The sequence below is a fragment of the Spodoptera frugiperda genome, chromosome 29, assembly GCF_023101765.2.
Source record: "Spodoptera frugiperda isolate SF20-4 chromosome 29, AGI-APGP_CSIRO_Sfru_2.0, whole genome shotgun sequence".
NCBI lineage: Eukaryota > Metazoa > Arthropoda > Insecta > Lepidoptera > Noctuidae > Spodoptera > Spodoptera frugiperda.
The window spans coordinates 5,751,339-5,765,768 of record NC_064240.1 but is presented as its reverse complement, the minus strand read 5'-3'; the positions used below and the strand labels follow the sequence as shown (position 1 = coordinate 5,765,768).

The following is a 14,430-nucleotide window of genomic DNA, read 5'->3' as shown; positions in this document are numbered from 1 at the left end:
CTAAACGGTTTCTAATCATGGATTTCAAAATATGGGATTGATTAATATTATAAGGTAAAATAAAATTTTACTTCGTCACGAACAACGTGCCATTAGAATGGGGTTTCGGCTTTGGGAGTGCTAATTTTTCAATTTATCTATTGAAATTGAAAATAAGAATTATATAAAATGATCATTGATCAATCATGGTTAAATTCGATATTTTGTAATTTATTTCCACTAAACCGGGGAAATTTCGTTGAGCTGGTATAACATTGTATGAAAACGTTGACGTTATCAAGCCGGGGAAGAACCAAGTGAGTGAGTCACAAAAAGTCCCCGAGCACTCTTTGTGGACTTATTATTAGATTGTGTGTATGTATGTACGTATACGTCATATGTATGTAAGAGCACGTAGTCACTTTGACTTGTTTTCGTTTCGTTTATTACTTCATACGAGAGATGGCAGTTATTTCCAAGAACCGAGTTTCATTTATTACACAATACAACTAGCTTATTATTGTGGTAATCTATACTACTTTTTTTAAACTAATATACCGTATGGGGAAACCTCTTATGACTTAATTTAAACCATATATTTGTTATCATCTTGGCTGACAATATACGAATAATGAGCGAAATAGGCCAAAAGGTGCATTTTTTCTTTGAGCTAATTTGAACACAAATACGGCTTCACAATAGCCGCGCCACATTTTCGTAATATTCCTAGACAACCTACAAATTACAGCTTTTTGTGATCAATACAGAATTTAATATTTGAATATACTACCATACTGTATATAATATAAAGTTACTTCCAACTAGAACGCATGTTTTGCGCGGAAAAAAGGAATTGATTCTTTGACTTTTGTAATATCTGAAACTAGCTGCTTCCGCGCGGTTTCACCCGCTCTGGTCGGTTCCTATTGATCGTAGCGATTCCTCGATAATTGGGCTATCCAACACAAAATAATTATTCAAATTGGACCAATAGTTCCAGAGATTGCGCGTCCAAACAAACAAACTCTTCAGCTTTATATATTAGTATAGATATAGATGAAATAATAAATTGGAAGTTTTTATTTTTTGCTAACGCACGCTGGGAGCCCCCGTAGCCCGGGGAAGCCGTACAATTGATACGGCAGATACGGATTATAAATTTGACCACATAGATAGTTTGATAAACTTACATTACCTATGTTTCTCAGTATTAGTATACTGACTAGTTTCTATTGTTTCATATACTTAGTAGAACTTACTTCTTTTTAAACATTGTCCCACACTAGTATTTTCTCCTGTGTTGTGGATGCAAATCAAAAACACGAAACAACAATTTGCGGATCATACAAACAGTTACTCCTTGCGGGAGTCGAATCCGCTACACGTTGCACGGCAGGTAGATTGCCCAGCCATCGCGCCAACCGTGCAATCCAAGTTACTCTTTCTCTAGAGTTAATCTGAAGTAGAGTAAGTTAGGCTTACAGGGTCAAGTAAAAAAGTAAAAAAAAAAAAAACTGAAGTCCATGTAATATTCAAGATAAACACTTTTATTCTAAAAATACAACATTCTCAATACATTTTAGGAAACAAGCAACAGGAATAAAGTACATTTAAAAAAAATGCATAATTTTTATATGGAATGATTTCATCACTCTTTTGTATCGCTCATACATCACTTTAACCAAGCACGTAACCTAAGCTGATACATTGATATCTATATGATATTTTTTATCAAATAATAATCTTAACCTTAAACAACTTCAACCTTACATCTAATTTGTAAAAGTATAAATGTTACCAAACCTTACAACAACATGATTATCTTTTGATTCACAATTAACAAATGTATAAAAGTATATGAACATCTCATTTTTAAATAGTATTGTGGCAAAATGATCTGTAACTAACACATTCGAGATAATAATATAACAAGTTATTCGAATTTCATGGCATTATTATAGTATACGAATGGAGATTGTACCTCCTAAAGTAGTTATCGATAATGTCACTTATTTGCTGAAGGCTAAGGTATAAAACTGTTTCAACTGTCATCTTGACCATGCTTAACATCGACAATGTCTATACTTAGAACGATTCCTAAGTCATCTGCAAAGCATGAGGATAATCCTCAACCTTGGAGACTTTAATACGGCTGACAATGAGGTATATTTAGACGACATTTGTAAACTAATCAGTACCTCTCCATGAGTTACAGTTCGGCCGTAGGATCTTGGCGTGTCTGAAGTTAGGCTCCCGCAATTTTAGGGCTTAAAAACCCTAACAAAAAGAAAGGTATTAAAGAAATAAATGCTAATAACAGTTTTTAACAGCAATAAGAACTACAAATTACATTTATTTGTTTAAACCATTTACTTTTTTACGAGTTATCAAGCGCTAAAATTGCGGGAGCCTAACTTCAGACCCGCCGAGATCCGACGGCCGAACTGTACAAAGCAATATTGTCGATACTACATAGGGATGATGTCAATGTTTATTTCCCTAAGTGGCTGCTAGAGGCGCTGTAAAACAAATACTGTAACTTTAGACTCATAGTAGAGGTACAGTTTTGACATGAATCCAGTTTCATACCAGCTTCAAATGTTTAATTTGTATCTCTATTAATGGTGGAAAAGCCTGAGGTTGGTGTGTGCAAGCACAATCTTGTGCTCATTGCAAGCCTCAATCACTTCTTGATCGTTGTTCGAGCCCGATGGACTGCCAATGTATTCGACTCCACACTGTAATAGAAATTACATTAAGTACATTCCATAAAAAAATCCAAATAAAAGTAGCTTGGGGGAATAATTAAAATTTTTGTCCTTTTTGGAAAACATCAATGTTTTTTTAGTCAGTACAATAAATGTGAAAAGAATTAAAGGCATAGAGGACTTGTATACATATCTAGAGATCTATCTTATTTTCTTACCCAATATTCCATTATAGAAGGATAATTTTCAACCAGTACATAAGCAAAGTCTCTAGAAGACGTTAGTGTTAGATAAACTCTTTGCTACTGACCTGCACAGCTCTGTCGATATTGTCACGGAATGGGAAGAAAGCATCCGAAGCCAGAGCCACGCGGTCCATTTTGCTGGCCCATTCGGAGCGTTCCTGCTCAGTCAGCAAGGCGGGAGCTGGCCCATCAAATAACGTGTTCCATTGCTCCAAAGGAAGATCTGAACCTGAATAATTTAAAATAACATTTTAATTATAATCAACCTTTATCCTATATTTATTTCTAAAATACTTTGAAGGCAATGAACACATTTGGTGTTGAACAAAAGTTTCGCGATATTCTCTTAAAAGTTACACATTGCACTCAGATTTGGAGCAACAATTTGTGAAAAACACAAACCGTGCCGACCGTATACGGGTACCTTATCAGTCACATATTTATTGTTATTATACTTACTACAAATATTACATGTAAATGTGAAACTTGTATGTTTGTTGCTCTCTCATGTAAAAACTAATGAATAGATTTGAACAGGTTACTGTGATAGAACAATGAAACGCGTGTAAAGCCGCTGGCATAAGCTATAGATGTAGGCATATACTAACCAACAGTGCCATTAACGTAGTTGTCAATAGCATTAGACTGCACGGCGCGGGTGACGCCTTGCTTGAACTTCATGGCGAGCACTCGAGGGTGTCGCCTCATCCACCACAGCGCGGCCTTGCCTCCCGCCAGCCGGGTGCAGTGGATGCGAGACTGTTGCCCTGCACCGATACCTACCACCTGAAATATACATAGTAATTTAACTCTGGCGTATGACGAACAAACGCAAAATTAATCATGTCATGATTAATTTTTCATTGTGTTTTATATACCGGCAGTCAGTGGTATGTTTTCTGATATGCTGATCAACACAAAGAAAAATTAATCAGCTGTTAAAATTTCCGTAAACAGCTTTGTAAATGTTGCTGAGTCGACTAAGAGAAGATACAGTTAACAAAAATTTTGAAGCAGAACTCTGACAATCCGGAACTATTTAAAACGCTGCTGCCGTTCCAGGTGACCATGGATATTATGGCAAACCAAGTCAATAGTTCTGTCAATATTAGGTGATTGCAATGCGAAAACTGCGTAGATACTTTATTACTCTTACCTGTCCATCTCTAGCATAGCAGACAGAATTGCTCTGGGTGTATTTCAAAGCAATAGTAGCTACAATGAGATCTCTGACAGCATTCTCAGGTAGTACATTGTTCTTAGTCACAACATTCTTGAACAAGTCTGCGGTAATCTTAGCATCGTTGCGTCTTTGTTCTAAAGTGAGACCGAAGATAGTCTTCTGTTCCATAAGGTCTGGCTCGTAACTGGGGTCCATCTGGAAGATTTTTGTTTTATTAATTTATGCTGAAAATTTATCCTTTCAACTTTTCATAAAGGATTAGACAAAACTAAGAAAGCAGTTATTTTCTAAACAATACACACAGCTACATATCAAGTTAAGAAAATAATATAAAGTGATATAGACCAGTATAAACTGACCCTTGACTGTGCAGAGACATCGTACAAAGCGAGCTCATAATAAGCTGGTTATTAATAGTTCGATTTGTAGTGTACAAGTTAAAAAACAAACGATTTTCTACTACATTAACTATATTGAAATGAGATTATTTACCTGCAAAACGCAGTAGCTACCACCCTTCTTCTTTTTAAGTATCTCCAATGCTTCTGGGGTGTATCCAGGTGCGACGATTCCGTCAGAAACTTCTCGAGAGATGATACGGGCGGTGATAGCATCGCATTCGTCAGATATGGCGACGAAATCACCGAAAGAACTCATGCGGTCGGCGCCACGAGCGCGAGCGTACGCGCACGCCACCGGCGTCAGGTTCGGGAGAAGATCAGCCACCATACATACAGACGCCTGAAAACATAGTAATTGTAGATTTCATTTTATAACACGACAAGCAAACCTGGCGAACTCCGTTTCGCCACCACTAATTTGCCTGTTTTGTCTGAATTTTCTTTGCTATAAACCTCATGGAGCCCGAGCCCTTTCTAACGAATGCAAAACCGTGGAAATCGGTTCGTGCGATCTGGAGATATAGCGTCAGAAAGGAAAACCTGACTTTTTTTTATATTATAGATTTTAAACATGTTCTTTCACTTTTGCGAAAATAGAAAAAAACCCATTCTGTCCTATCACAAATGTCTTACGTAACGTTATTATTTCCAATCAATGGATTATAAAGGGCTGTTAATGCTAAAATTAAATATAAAGCATAAATTCACCTCTTCTTGAGTCAAAGGCAATCCAACAGCGGCGCCAGCGGGCGACACGTGTTTGAAGCTGGTAGCCGCGGGCAGGCCGAGAGCCTCCTTCAATTCCTTGACCAACTGCCACGCGTTCAGTGCATCACACAGATTGATGAAGCCAGGAGAACCGTTCAGAGTAGTTAGAGGCAGTTTGTCGCGGGTCGTGAACACCTGAGCTGGTTTCTGGTGAGGGTTCATACCTGGATAGGATTAAGAGTTTTACATAATAATTACATATTTGTACTTTATGTCTGCATTTGTTTACGTTATCCTCGGAGGGATAAGCAGAGGTGCACTGATAAATATTTCACTCGTAAAAGTACTACTGAGAAATTTACGAAAAACTGAAATACAAAAAAATACTTTGCCCGACCCGGGAATCGAACCCGAGAACTCTTGCTCGGCGGTATCAAAGGCGGTTTAACCTTTCGTAGCCAGTATATAAGACAACAATAGAAAATACATTGTGTCTCGTGGATCTGCGTTCCGACACACGACGCGCTAAGTCTGTATAAATTAACCTTCTTATTTAAGGTCAGTTAGTGTTAATAAACGAGTTAATTAAGTACTAAGTAAGTTATCAGTTAAAATATTGGCTTACCGTATCTCAAGGTCAGTTGGGACTGTCCTGCAGAATACTGTCTGCGGAAATAGTCTGTGATAGCGAGATCATACTCCGATGTATGTGTGAAAGCCTTAAGAGCAAGTCGCTTCCTATGAACAGAAAACATAATGTATGTTAGTTAAATTTGTTAATAAATATGAAATTAACTACTTGTCTGCCGGTATATGAGTTACCACGAGTTAAGTACATAGTATGAAGTGATATACATATATTCGGCAAGGCTGTCTTAGTTAATTCTTAGTAGGTACATTATATATTATAACATAACGCCTTTTATTTAAACAGAGGCGGACAAAGGGGCACATTGTAAAATAACGTCTAGTTTTCGGTAATTAAAGAACTACATGTACTTATAAGTACAATCATCATACGTATTATGTACTTATACAAAAATAAGCAGATTGTTAACAAGAGTTTACCTGGTACTTTCCCTGATAACAAGCAAGACCTGATAATTCAAAAATAAATATAGATAATCTTGACTTATATTATACAGAATGTCCCAAAATTTAACGTGTTTTAATTTATATTTTCTTTTGCATTGATAAACTAAATAGTGTACAAACAACAAAATTGTGGATGCAGCTTTTTTCTACACAAGAATACACAATTTTACACATTGTTATTTTGGAGAGAAATCACTTCGATTATGCGTCTCACACATCTTTAAAGTTGCGATTTCTTGGACTTCGAAAGGAATATATACAAAAAGAAAGGCAGAGCAGTGAGATTTGGTGTTACAACATTCTGTATATTGATAAGAAATTTAATAAGCCCTTATTTACTACAATATCAGTCAAACGATAAACATCTAATCGCACGTGTGAGTAGGTAGACAGAGATAATAATAATAACTGGGCATAACCGGTACTTTTATTTCGGTAGCAGATATTATTTTGAATAGCAACAGAGTCCCCAATAAAATAATGTCGATTGCCGACTTTTCTGTCAGTGTCAAGATAACTACTTATGATTTTACGATCACTCGACTACAAGATAACAAATATTTAATGGTTAGTCATAATACCCTTTTAAAGTTAAAATTAGGTAAACAATGAATGAATGAATCAAACAAAAAGTCTTTTCTTTTCACTAGACCCGGCATCGACTATCCGAAAATCGGAGCATGCGAAAGTGCCCTATACTGCCGCACTCAGAGACATTTATTTTAATGATTAGGTAGCTATTCCTTAGTAACGATTTTGTTCCGAAAACAATTCGTAAGGACTGGGTTAAGTAACCATTAAATGACTCTAAGATCGGCAGTTAGTACCTATATTAGTCGAGTCAAACAAAGAAGTTACCTAGTATCCAAAGAGGTTTGATGGTCGTTGTTCTGTTTTAATTCTTGCATGACTGCATCGTAATCGTTAGGGTCACAGATAATAGTCACTCTGTCATGATTCTTAGCCGCCGCACGGAGTAAAGTCACGCCACCAATGTCGATGTTCTCAACAGCATCGGCGATAGTAACTCCGGGTTTGGATACAGTTTGAACGAAAGGATATAAGTTGCAGACGACAACGCTGATCATGTCGAAGTTCTGACGCTTCATGTCCTCCTGGTCTGATGGGATGGCTCTGGAAGAATTGGGAATATTGGAGTATTATAAAGACCACCAACAAGAACCTATTCTTGATTTTTTCATGACCACATAGTTTTACGTTCCAATAACATTGTAATGTGACCTAAATGTAAAATCTATTTATTGGTTCTGATGTCACGTATATGTGTAGATTAATAACCTAATGGAATATTGAACGCTTTATATGCTTACCTAGACAGAATACCAGCGTGAACAGCAGGGTGCAGGGTTTTGACTCGTCCTCCGAGCATTTCGGGGGCCTTGGTGATGTCCGAAACTTCGGTTACGGCGAGGCCCGCATTGCGGATAGCTGTGGCTGTACCACCGCTGGCAACGAGCCCCAGCCCAATCTCGGACAAGCATTTTGCTAAAGGCAATAAGCCTGTCTTATCCGACACGCTTAGAAGAGCTGTGGACAAAGTATTAAACAATTAGTAATTGAAGATAAAACTATTCAAGGCCAAGACAATCAATTCTTCAGTTGATTGTAATTTATTATCAGTTCAATATTCGACCTTAACCGAACTAGCCAATTTATTGAACTGCCAACAATAAAAAAAAGAATGATTCGAATAAGTACTTAGTCACTTAGATTGAAATGAGGCGCAGTGACTGGGTAACGGTACACGCTACAGTATAACGTGTCACGGTTCCGATTTTCAATACCAGTCTCTTTCTGAAGCAAAAAATATTGCTCCAAGTCTACGTGTGATTGTAAGTGAAATATACGTTGGTAAATGTACCCATGCAAAGGAGAAAAACTAGTATTGGACAGTTCTTTTAAAAAACACATGTGTCTTAAATTAATTAAATATAACAAAAATAAAAAGCTTACAATAATACATAAAACATTTGTTAAACAATTTTTGAAAATCTGTTTATTTTATTTTTTAAACTTATATAGACTTACCTAGTTTTCCATTAGCAGCCATTTTGTGTGTTTCTTATGAATAACTTGGTTGTAATGACGAAAATGATAATTGTTCTCAGTGAGCTTATATTAGCTGCGTCCAGTTGACCTTACGCAGGGGTCCTGATAACAACACAATCTTGTTTACCAGACATGTAGGGTTGTCAATTGAAATACAAGTTACAATGATAAGTATTTTCTAGACAACTGGAAAAAAGTTCTAAAGGATTTCATCCAGATTTTAAACCTTTTTATTAATAATGTATCTGATTTTAGGTAGTTAAAATTACATAAGCAATTTATAACGTGAAGTAGACTAAGTACGATTTTATTGTAACTTTCGTGAGACATACTTAATTAATTATTATGTTATGCAGCATTACGCGACACACGACGACTGCTCATGAATATGAGCCTCTAGCATGGCTTGAAACTAGTCGAGTTCCTCGTCAAAACGTTACGTGAGTAAGCCGATAACATAATAATTAATTTAGACTAAGTACCTCTATCAGACCTTTCAGTATGACAGGGTGATAGGTATTAATTTCGGTTGTTAATGTACACTCAGCCTAGTTGCTAATTGCTATTTGGTATGTACATATGAAAATAAAGATTGATTCAGTACTACAGACTGTAGTTATGGTACTGGAGGGTACTAAATCTTTATTGTCATATCTAGATACCACATAACTGTGCAGACTGTACAATGTACATACGTATATATTATTATTTTAATGTATGTCTTGTAGATTATTTTAAAACATTAGACACATATGTTTTAAAATAATCTACAAAACATATTACACCTTTTTTTGGAGATTGATTTGAAATGTCGCGTGACGTCACCTCTAGGTACGTTAACACCTATAGAAATGACGTATTTGTTCCCACTCTTAAACTTTAATTCGTTTTATCTAAGAATTTTCATTTTATGCTACAAAATAAAACAATCTGTGTCTAATACTTTTTAATTGCTTAATAAACTGATGGAGTAAATACGTTTTTAATTTTCATACCCTGTCATCTCATTGCCTAATAAACTGACAGACTAAATAGATTTTTAATTTTCATACCCTGTCATTATCCATAGTAAATAAACAAGAATATAAACTAATAAAAAAGTGACAACCCTATTAAAATTGATTACTGTGATGTAAATAACTAAAGTTATTGCTCTGTGATAGCGACAACAGCTGAAAACGAACAAACAAGACTTTCGATGTCTCTACGTAAATGTTCTTACGTACAATAAGTTATCTTTAAATTACTTTTCGAAAACAAAAATAATTATGATAAATATGCTTTTTGTTGCTCATTACTAAAGTCGAATTGTCTAAAGTTATTTATAATATTATGATAAAAATTTATTCAATTTAGAAATAAGTACACAATTTTTGTTTCTATTAAAAAAATTTGGTTAATAAAACTGGTATTATTTTCAGTCCACAGAAGCATTGACACACATTAGATTTTAATATCATTACTACTAAGTTGTGTAGAAGTTTTAGAAAGGTTTGCTGCTAGCCTTGGTATAAGGGCTACATGAAGTTAGATGTCCACTATAATAAAAATAATGAATGAATGAGGTTCTATGTATCAATAGAAAAAGGTTGGGTAAGTAGTATCCACTTTTCACGATAAGTAACATAGCAACATTAACATTAATTACATGTTTTTAGGAAAATAACCATTATTTACATTAATCTTTTAGTTAGTGCCACTTATTTGCATTGTTCAATTAAAGTGTGACATTGGGACTTAAACTAATCAGTTCCACAAATTATTTCAGTGCAAAATATTTTACTATATTTTTCCATTCACTAATTACTGTATTTATATTTTTTTTTTACAATTTATGTTACACAGTTTATATTAGCAATCATAAACTTCACGATTATTTTTAGATAAAATAATTAAAATAATGTGTTTTGAAAACAATAACAAAACGGTATTTTTATTTTTTCTTTACCAATTTAAGTATAGTTACAAAAAGGGTACTACAGACATAAAAAATATTTCATTATCTTGGTGTCTTTTCCAATTGGATTTGAAGTGAATAGTGTGACTTACATAGTGACCTTGGCATTGCTTACGTTAGACTTTTTAGACCCAAGGTTGGTGGTCTGTCGATTCCCGGCGATTGTCCCGAGAGATGCGAGTTAATCACAAGTTTATTTGGAGTTTTCTGTGTTGGAATATTTTTATAACAAAAATATATCTTACTTTTTTGGTAGACATTATTTGTAAACATTAGTCTACTATATTATCATGAATATTAGTACAATAAGTACGCAAGAATATTTATTTGCACCAAGTATCGAAATTACATGCAAAATCTTATAAGAATGTTTTTTTTGTAGTCTACATTTTCGGCATACAAAATTATAGACAGGTACAAATATTTTGTCCCTTTTTCCTTGTTTATAGAAACAAAAAATACCTAAATCAAATCTTAAAAAGTGAAACATGTGATTTAGAACACGCTTCCAAAATCACATGTTGTGCTGCATTTGTGTTTATTTTATTAAGTCTAATACTATTTTAGTGTATTATATGTGTATATTAACTGATAAAATTATAATGCTTACCCTGTATTGTATTAAGATTTTAAAATAATAACCACAAATAAGAGCGAGATGTTTTGATTCAAAACAAATATCCGGAATCCGGACGAATTTGATAAGCTGATTCGATTGACGAATAATACGAAACGAATTCACAGGCTTGTCAGTTTGTCACTGTCAAATTTTACGTTTTATTTCACGATCTAGTCCACATCGATAAAATCAGAATTTTAAAAATGCATTAACTGTTTATTAACTTATAATATTTAAAATAGTAGTTGCGGGCGACGCGGAAAGCTTATCATCTGGTGATTTATCTACTCGTTTTCCCCCTATTCTTTACAATGTACAAAAATTATTTTAGTTTCGTTTAGTTATTGCTTTCTGGTATGGTTAATATTTCCACAGAGTGTCAAGTGTCAACAACTATTGACAAGTGTCCGAAAAGCGTGCGTGTTTCTTGTGTTATTTTTTGGTTATGTTGTGATTGAATTGTGTGTATTTTCTGAGAAAATGTCTGAACAGGCAGTAACTAAACCAGCAGGGAAAAGTTGGCGTGAAATAAATCAAGAAAGGAAAGCTTTGAAGCGTCAACGTAATGAAGAAAAAATTATTAAACGTGAAAAAAGAGTTGCACTAGAACGTGAAGCTGAAACTAAAGTACAAGAAGAGATTGCACGTGAAAAGAAATATGCTGAAATTTCTACTGTTAGTATAGCCATCCCTGGCTCAATATTGGAAAATGCTCAATCCGCTGAGTTGCGTACATATTTAGCCGGTCAAATAGCAAGAGCTGCCTGTGTATTTTGTGTAGACGAAGTTATTGTGTATGATGATGTTGGAGACAAATTAAACACTAAAAAGTCAAAACTTGACGATGCCGATGGAGCGGTTGTGGCACGCAAGAGTTGTGTTCAGTTGGCGCGCATCTTACAATATCTTGAATGTCCACAGTATTTGCGGAAGCATTTCTTTCCATTGCATAAAGATTTAGAATTTGCTGGGCTACTTAATCCTTTAGATGCTCCACATCATCTAAGGATGTCAAATGATTTTCAGTTTAGGTAAGAATGAGATTGTTGTGATCATTGCTTCTATGGTTTTCACCACAAAGAAATTAGTTTCATTAACATTTTCTTATTTACAGGGAGGGCATAACTATGAACAAAAAAACAAAGCCAGGTCGAGGTTCTCAGGTGAATGTTGGATTACTTCAAGATATTTCTACAGATAAATTACTCAATCCAGGTATCAGAGTTACAGTCAGAATGCTCCCGACTCAAGAAGGTGGCAAAAAGCTGAAAGGAAAAATTGTTAGCCTCACCACCCCGAGAGCTGAAACAGGAGTATACTGGGGTTATACTGTCAGGATAGCTAATAATCTAAGTCAAGTCTTTACACAAAGCCCTTACAAAGATGGGTAAGAACAATCATAAATACTTTTTACTAAGATTATCATAAACATTTTTGTCTAAAATCAATACCAACTTACTGTTTGTTTCATTTCAGGTATGATTTAACAATTGGAACTTCTGATAAAGGCACACCCATTGAAGAATTGCCAGATAAAGAGGTTAGATATAACCATGCATTAATAGTCTTTGGAGGATTACATGGTATTGAAGCAGCTTTAGAAAGTGATGAACAATTGAAAGCTGACGAACCTAGTTTGTTGTTCAATCACTATATTAATGTTCTACCTAATCAAGGTTCTAGAACAATCCGGACTGAAGAAGCAGTTCTCATTACTATGGCAGGCCTTAGAAGTAAACTGAAGGCTAACAATGAGCCAATGGTTTTCACTGGCACTGGAATCGCCCAGAGTTCATCATTCCCAACGTCTAAACCAGAATTTTCAGATTCTGGTACTGATAACAATCTAGATTTAAGCAGATTTGACTAACAATAATAAACAAATGTTAATAACATTTTGATATTTTATTTCTGTAACCACAGTAGAAAAATATTTTTTTAACCTTTAATCATAATGGAAGACCTCTTTTTGCTTATTTGGAATGTGTTCTATTTTTTGTTAATAGCTTGTTGAACAGTATCCCTAAGTGATCTGATAGTTGCTGCTTGATCAGCAGCTCCTATCACAGCTGTTCCAGATACTATCATGTTTGCTCCAGCCTGGAAAAATAATAAAAAATATATATATTGGAAGATTTGAGGTATATGACCTCAGTTTTAGTTTACATAATTATGTATTTTATAAACAGTTTTTTACTTACATTAGCACAGCAACCTATTGTTGCTGGTCCTACACCACCATCGACTTCAATATCTAACAGGGGGTATTGTCCTCTTAAATATTTGACTTTAGCCATTTGATTCTCCATGAATTTTTGCCCACCAAAGCCTGGCTCCACTGTCATTATTAGTACCATATCTGACATAGAAATGTACTTTTCAACCTCAGTTACCGGTGTCCCTGGTTTGATGGCAAGTCCGACCTAGAAGTAAAATACCTCCATATAATTTACATTTTTAATAAATTTTGATATTGAAACAGCCAATTAGAATAGTGACTTACCTTCATGCCATTTTCCCTTATTTTTCTACAAACTTCTGCAACATTGTCAACTGGTTCAATGTGGAATGTATATTGGTTGACTCCAGCATCTGCCATTGGCACGATCCACTACAAATATAAAAATTACATTGATTTACATAAGGTAGAAAATATATTTAAAATGGGAAATACAGCTTTCGGAATATAAATAGTAAACAAAGAAAGATAAACTAACCTGTTCAGGGTTTGAAACCATCATGTGAGTTTCAAAAAATACATCTTTGATTTTGTTGCGCAAGCATTTCACGACGGGGTGGCCCAACGTTAGGTTAGGCACAAAGTGACCATCCATTACATCCAAATGTAAATAATCTGCACCATTATCCAAAAGTTTTTGAGATTCTTCATAAAGCCTTGATAAATCTGAATTCAGAATAGAAGGGCCAATCAATGCTTTTAGGCTTCGGCTCATTTTTAATATTTTTATTTCTTAAATTTAATAAAAAAAAATAAAACGATCACTGGGTGACTTCAAACAACTGAACATGAACTCAACTTAAAAAAATAGAGGTGACATTACGCTAACAGAGGTTATCAGTTTACGCGCCGGTTGTTAAACATATTACGCTCCGTTTTACGTTAGTTAAACATACATTTTATACATTAGAAACTTAATAAGTAATAATACCTACTTATTGGTTTTTACAATTATCTATATTTAGACTTAACATCAAATTGATTAAAACAAAGTATAAACAATTTTACTTATAAAAAAATATTAATTATTATGTTATCGGCTTACTCACGTAACGTTTTGACGAGGAACTCGACTAGTTTCAAGCCATGCTAGAGGCTCATATTCATGAGCAGCATTCCGCGACACACGACGCGGCGATTGTCGCGCTGCTACTGGCGATTCGAGGATCGCGCCCATCGCGCCCTCTGTCTGAAAACAATCAAACAAACAATCGCCGCGTCGTGTG

At 34.9% G+C, this 14,430-nt stretch overlaps 3 protein-coding genes across 3 annotated transcripts; 1 reads left to right on the top strand and 2 right to left on the bottom strand.

Annotated features, from left to right (window-relative positions):
• Positions 1–1,499: 1,499 nt before the first annotated feature.
• Positions 1,500–11,059, bottom strand: LOC118268174 (bifunctional purine biosynthesis protein ATIC). Its single transcript, XM_035582518.2, has 11 exons — positions 10,957–11,059; positions 8,369–8,491; positions 7,651–7,867; positions 7,178–7,453; positions 5,850–5,962; positions 5,225–5,448; positions 4,608–4,856; positions 4,089–4,310; positions 3,541–3,718; positions 2,998–3,161; positions 1,500–2,717 (listed from the first exon to the last, which is right to left on the bottom strand). The coding sequence occupies exons 2-11, from the start codon at positions 8,388–8,390 to the stop codon at positions 2,598–2,600; spliced, it is 1,785 nt and encodes a 594-aa protein (XP_035438411.2). The 5' UTR covers positions 8,391–8,491; positions 10,957–11,059; the 3' UTR covers positions 1,500–2,597.
• Positions 11,060–11,350: 291 nt separating this feature from the next.
• On the top strand, positions 11,351–12,860 carry LOC118268172 (putative methyltransferase C9orf114). The gene is made up of 3 exons (XM_035582516.2): positions 11,351–11,996; positions 12,080–12,352; positions 12,442–12,860. The coding sequence occupies exons 1-3, from the start codon at positions 11,446–11,448 to the stop codon at positions 12,833–12,835; spliced, it is 1,218 nt and encodes a 405-aa protein (XP_035438409.1). The 5' UTR covers positions 11,351–11,445; the 3' UTR covers positions 12,836–12,860.
• On the bottom strand, positions 12,852–14,061 carry LOC118268173 (ribulose-phosphate 3-epimerase). The gene is made up of 4 exons (XM_035582517.2): positions 13,683–14,061; positions 13,469–13,576; positions 13,167–13,388; positions 12,852–13,065 (listed from the first exon to the last, which is right to left on the bottom strand). Exons 1-4 carry the CDS (start codon positions 13,917–13,919, stop codon positions 12,955–12,957), a joined length of 678 nt encoding a protein of 225 aa, XP_035438410.2. The 5' UTR covers positions 13,920–14,061; the 3' UTR covers positions 12,852–12,954.
• Between the last annotated feature and the right edge of the window lie 369 nt (positions 14,062–14,430).

Excerpts from the sequence above, each read along its gene's own strand:
- LOC118268172 (XM_035582516.2), top strand. The coding sequence starts at position 11,446 with ATGTCTGAACAGGCAGTAACTAAACCAGCAGGGAAAAGTTGGCGTGAA. Across the intron at positions 11,997-12,079 it reads TCAAATGATTTTCAGTTTAG|GGAGGGCATAACTATGAACA; the intron begins GTAAGAATGAGA and ends TCTTATTTACAG. Across the intron at positions 12,353-12,441 it reads CAAAGCCCTTACAAAGATGG|GTATGATTTAACAATTGGAA; the intron begins GTAAGAACAATC and ends GTTTCATTTCAG.
- LOC118268174 (XM_035582518.2), bottom strand. The coding sequence starts at position 8,390 with ATGGCTGCTAATGGAAAACTAG. Across the intron at positions 4,311-4,607 it reads GTAGCTACTGCGTTTTGCAG|ATGGACCCCAGTTACGAGCC; the intron begins GTAAATAATCTC and ends AAAATCTTCCAG. Across the intron at positions 3,162-3,540 it reads CTACGTTAATGGCACTGTTG|GTTCAGATCTTCCTTTGGAG; the intron begins GTTAGTATATGC and ends TAAATTATTCAG.
- LOC118268173 (XM_035582517.2), bottom strand. The coding sequence starts at position 13,919 with ATGAGCCGAAGCCTAAAAGCATTGATTGGCCCTTCTATTCTGAATTCA. Across the intron at positions 13,577-13,682 it reads TGGTTTCAAACCCTGAACAG|TGGATCGTGCCAATGGCAGA; the intron begins GTTAGTTTATCT and ends TTATATTTGTAG. Across the intron at positions 13,389-13,468 it reads TAAGGGAAAATGGCATGAAG|GTCGGACTTGCCATCAAACC; the intron begins GTAAGTCACTAT and ends TTTTACTTCTAG.